The sequence below is a fragment of the Cryptotermes secundus genome, unplaced genomic scaffold (assembly GCF_002891405.2).
Source record: "Cryptotermes secundus unplaced genomic scaffold, Csec_1.0 scaffold815, whole genome shotgun sequence".
Lineage (NCBI taxonomy): Eukaryota > Metazoa > Arthropoda > Insecta > Blattodea > Kalotermitidae > Cryptotermes > Cryptotermes secundus.
The window spans coordinates 4,855-10,292 of NW_019733329.1; the positions used below are offsets into that span (position 1 = coordinate 4,855).

General features: G+C 39.5%; 1 protein-coding gene across 4 annotated transcripts; it reads left to right on the forward strand.

Annotated features, from left to right (window-relative positions):
* Positions 1 to 751: 751 nt before the first annotated feature.
* On the forward strand, positions 752 to 3,604 carry LOC111868056 (heme transporter hrg1-A). 4 transcript variants are annotated; one of them, XM_023858414.2, is made up of 3 exons: positions 752 to 990; positions 1,749 to 1,926; positions 3,212 to 3,604. In XM_023858414.2, exons 1-3 carry the CDS (start codon positions 858 to 860, stop codon positions 3,270 to 3,272), a joined length of 372 nt encoding a protein of 123 aa, XP_023714182.1. In that variant the 5' UTR covers positions 752 to 857; the 3' UTR covers positions 3,273 to 3,604. The 4 variants fall into 4 exon arrangements, with proteins under 4 accessions (XP_023714182.1, XP_023714181.1, XP_023714184.1 ...); XM_023858413.2 differs by having other exon boundaries at positions 755 to 990; positions 1,749 to 1,922; XM_023858416.1 differs by having other exon boundaries at positions 805 to 890; positions 1,749 to 1,922.
* The last annotated feature ends 1,834 nt before the right edge of the window (positions 3,605 to 5,438 follow it).

Here is a 5,438-nt window from a genome sequence, read left to right on the forward strand (position 1 = left end):
TTCAAATTATGTGAGCTAGTATTAACAATACCAGCGACAAGTGCTGCAGATGAACGCTCATTTTCAGCTCTGAAGAGATTAAAAAACTACTTAAGAAATTCGCAGAACCAGGATAGGTTGTCATCACTGGCTTTGATGAACATTGAAAAGTCCTTCCTAAACAAACTGCAGTCCAAACCCAGCTTTCTAGATGAGGTTATTGATCTGTTTGCCAAGAAAAACAGAAGAATCGAGCTGAATTATAAACAATAAAGTAAGCATTAATTATATTCCAGGTTCACAACCCTGTCATTTGATGGCTATAAAATTGTGTTGATAATTATGTGTTATTTTAATATATTAGCTTAAATATACAATACATATTAAACTATTAGCTGTTTTCTTTTAAATAGAAGATAGAAACTATAGGGTATGTAGAAAAAATTTATATACACGTATATAAAGTCGCTTCCCTGCTTTCGGTAGTCATGCTACGCCACTGCTTCACTCATATCCTTTGGAACGGATATGAGTGAAGTAATATTGAACCCAGTTCAGAAAAAGAAAAAAAACGGCGTAAGAACCCCTGCAGCACAAGAGATGTGGTTGCAAAATTGTGTATTGCTATTCATGTGAACTGCTGGTTTCGAGGGGGGGAGGGGAGGACGCATAGGATGGTATAGTAGCATTCTCTTTTGTTGAACCTGCTGTCTGTGCTGGTGGCCATTTCTCATGTCAAGTTACGTCTGCGTAGAGATGGCAGAAGTAATGCCACGTGACGTCATCGCGGCCATGTTGCCCACCATAAACGAAGAGTTTTCGGGAGTGATTGAGACTGGTGTTATCCTTTGTATAATTTAATATTGTTTAGTTTCAAAATGTGTAATAACTGTAAACAGTGGTTTCATCTTGTAAGTAGTATTATAGGAATAATTCTTGGAGGAGCTGCATTTGTCGTATTTTTCTGTGTGTATGAGAATATAGATGCCGGCTTCTGGGGATTTTTATCTGGTTAGTAGTTCAGGATTAAAAGGAGAGTTATTTAAATTTGATTTCACGATACACGTACGTATATAGCTTTGCAGAGTACAGATCAGGTCTTCGTGTTTCATTAAGTTGCCGTGTAAGTTTGTTTTGACACAATTCATGGAGTATAGATTTCAGTTATATTAGTCAATCAGAAATTACCACAGTGAGATATACGCGATTCAAGCATATATTCCAGACGTTAATAATCGCTGTGCATTTATGTCATACGTACATAAACGTAAGTAATGAAATGCAGTTATAAAGGAAATGCATCCAGGTAACTCCATATCACTTCATATCCTCATAGGCAAATGCCATGATAATACCTCAAATTAAGACAGCTTAATACTTTTACATCTTTTCCAATTCACTCTTCACTAATCATTCTACCATTAAGTGCTCTCTAGTCTGCGCTACTTACAGCATACTTAAATCATGAATACACAAACCTACTGATGGTGATGCCATGATATGAAATCAAATTTTAATGAAACCATGATATTCATATGGGTATTCCTATTTTATGTTGCTAAAAATTTAGAATTAACGGGAATAGATCAAATTGCCTTTGACCATAATATCAGCAAGTGCACTGGAGATCAGTGGATGAGTAACTGCAATTTCCAGTGGTTTCCATCACATTCACTTCGTTCTGAGCGGTTTACCTTTATTTATCATGAAATTCTTAGTAGGATGTTGCAGGATAGTGTGTGGTATAACTAGTGGTCTTGTGTTTGAAGGTGTGTTTGCCATGGTATGCTTCCATTTGCACTATCTTCATATTCGGCAGAAGCTAGACACATGGCACTCGGCGGATACACTTAGAGGTATCAAGGTGCTAGGCATGATGGGTACTTTGGCAGGAATGGCTGGTCTGATCTGGTACATCTTTATTGCACAGTATCACCACATACGTAAGTAAGTTCATTAGTGGGGGAGGGGGGAAACAGTGAAGAGTTGGGTCCTTCCGACCTAAACTTAAGTAACCAGATAGTATTATGAGTTGCCATCTTTCTCAATACAGTCCTCTTTAGTGATATTCCAGGACTGTGTGTGTCATTTAATTTAACCAGTCGTATTCACAGAATCATAAACTAACGTAGCCTGACTTACTGTACCATAAGAAATTCAAGTCATGAAATGTAATAAGACAGGTTCACTGAGGGTTCAGAAATTGCCCTGCAAAATTGGAAAGTGGGAAATTCAAAGAGTATTCTTTAATTTAACTAATTTGTTTTAAATTATATTGGTTCTGAGTCATTGCTAAGATACAGCAGTTCTATTTGTTTTCATGGTTTATGTTAGTTCTGTAAGGAAGAAATGTACTTCATTTTGTCAGATTTGAGGTTGTCATAGCAGTGAATATGAAGAGCACTATCTTCTTGGATGGGCCGCGTCATAGCTCAAGCAGTTAGTCGCCGGCTTCCCACCACGGCGGCCCAGGTTCGATCCCGGGTCTTGTCAAGTGGGATTTGTGGTGGACAAAGTGGCGCTGGGAAGGGTTGCTCTGAGTACTTCAGTTTCCCCTGCCAATCATGTCACCTAATTCTCCATTATCATAATCACCCGGGGCAGGCTACAATAGGCCAATCAGTTGCCGCCATGCCGAGTGGACCCAGTTGGACTCCACCCCCCCCCCCACTAAGCAAAGCGAATCTTCTTGGATGTTATGGTGCTCACTGCCTCCATCTTCAGGGTTGAAGAGTAGGCCAAGCAAGCATCTTTAAAGATGTAGGCAGCAGAATATAACTAATTTCCGTAGCTAAGTCTTTCTTGAGAAGTCACTGGTTGCCCAGATGCTCAAGAATTTCCAAACATTTTACGGAACTGGAATGTTCATTACCGTGTTCACAAGATCACGCCACTGATCCCTATCCTGAGCCAGATGAATCCAGTTCCTACGACCCCATCCTGTTTCTCTCAGATCTACCCTGTGGAGGCTCATTACATTTCATGGACCAGATCTCATTTCCATTTTCCTTTGCTTATGTCATTCCATAGTATCCATCCTAGTGCAAACTTTTTTTAATGGTGAGGGCGAGATAGTCCTCTAAAGTTATCCATTGTTTACTCTGAGGAACTAAGGAATAGCATAATAAACCTCACATGGGATAGCTGGGCCTTTGGGCCGTGCATTGTGGTGATGATCAGTGGTTACTGAATTTGTAGAGCAATGTCATGGTTTTGTTTCTGTCTGTTGCAGCTGTGATGCCTGTGCGTACCAGCATGTACATTGCTGCGGTATGGTCGTTCATGACAGCTAAGTGGGGACTATCGCTGTTTCTGTATTGTCGTATGTATGTGAGGATCCTTGTGGGACATGACCCCCCACTGATCAGCATCTGATGAAATATCCAACTCCTATTTGCCTCTCTGTGCTACATGCCAATGTCTTTGGGTTTTATTTTGTATCATGTACTCATCTGTGACATTCAGATGTCATCATTTAGTCCACATGGCCTTTCTTTAAGCTATCAAAGCCATACTGAGAATTACTCCATTATTGAGGACAATGTTATTTGATTATAGAACAGTAAGGCTCTTGTTCTCTGTCAGATATATTGACACAATACATGAAACCAATTGCAGCAAATGAGGTAATTTTGTTTCTCTCTCTCTTAGTTTTGTGTTGAATTCCAAACCTCGACCAAGACTTGACTTCCAGAACACTGAAATTATATATATCCTGTTTTACACCTCTCATCATTCCTGATTTTCAGACCATGTTTAACCATCCAACATTTGTACTTCAGTAAAACTCAAATTAGATATATGAGGGAGAGTCAGTAAATAGGTCACAAATGGAAATAAAAAGGCTGTAATGGACACAGTAGGTTTTCTGCATATGTCACTAGGTAGCAGCACAGTCCAGCTTCGTGACAGCCTAGATAGCAGGTGTGAATGCACATGTTGGTTTCAGTAGTCAAAATGGCGACCATGTTAAGTGTACTACCGAAGAGCAGCGTTCTGTTGTGCGTTTCCTGTGGGCAAAAGGACTCAATGCAAAGGATATTTGTGAAGAAACGTTTACTGTTTACAGTAGGAATTGTTTGTCGCTTGAAGCGGTTCACAGCTGGGTCAAGAAATTCTCTCAAGGACGTTTGAAAGTTGAAGTTGATGCCTGACCAGGAGTGGAAGTGGCTGAGATAACAGTCAAAATGTTTCTATGCTGCGGGTTTCAGTGCACTGGTAAAGCAATGGGACAAGTGTATCAGTGTTGATGAGGATATGTCAAGAAATACATGATTTTTCAGGGTTCGAATATCACATGTTTTACATTTTATATTCATTTGTGACCTATTTTCTGACTCTCCCTTGTAGCTGTGTGTAATTTAAAGTCCTTATGGTGGTGACGCTGAAGGGTACGGCCCTCACGGAAGTGATGTTGCTTAGTTCCGTAGATATTTACCAGTGTTTCAGTGGTATCTGCTGCGTAAAATGGGAAAGAGCTTATTATTCTGTATTGGAAATGGAGACAGTAGGCTCCTTTGAAACACTGGTAAATATGTACATAGCATCACATGCCAGTAGACAGTATAGTCTTTACAGGTATGGCTAGTCTATTTTCAGCAACAACCAGAGGTGTTCTGTCTATTTGTTAAGACAAGGCTTGCTCACAAAAGGTTGTGAGGTGTCTGCATAAATTAAGAACAGATATTTTTAAAAAAATTAAATTTTATAAAGGTTGCGCCATAGCACAAGTGGTTAGTCGCTGGCTTCCCACCACAGCGGCCTGGGATCGATCCCGGGTCTGCTCAAGTGGGATTTGTGGTGGACAAAGCGGCGCTGGGGCAGGTTTTCTCTGAGTACTTCAGTTTCCCCTGCCAATCTTCATTCCACCAATTGCTCCACAATCACCCTCACCTATCGTCTGGGGCTGGTACAATAGGCCAGAAGTGGCCACAGTACAAGGGACTTAGGCCCACCCCACTAGCATTAAAAAAACTACTTTTATAATTAATGCAATGAACATTTATTAAAAAACAGTCATATGCATTAAATATTTAAAATTGGAAATTAGTTAACAATTGCGAAAGATATACACTTATAATGGGACAGTCTAAAAAACAGTAATTCTGAAAGAGGTAAAATAGACACTACTGTGTCAGCATTTGTTTTCTTAGCTGTTGGTGGTAACGTTACATGTGTCGACCCTTCTTTTGGGTCATCGTCAGGAGTACAAGAATACTGGTAGTACTTGAATTACATCATCATTCAGTATGGATCCATATTGTGTTTGTATCAGTTTTTATACTAATAAATACACTTTAATTTATATGTAGTTCAAACATAGTTTAAAGCACAAAGTCAATAGAAAGTCCGTCGAGTGTAACAATTTTTTAGGTCACTTCTTTATCACTTTTGCCTTACATGTTTCGGTTTAATAAAACCATCATCAGAGGCACATAGTACAATCATGAAAACACTGT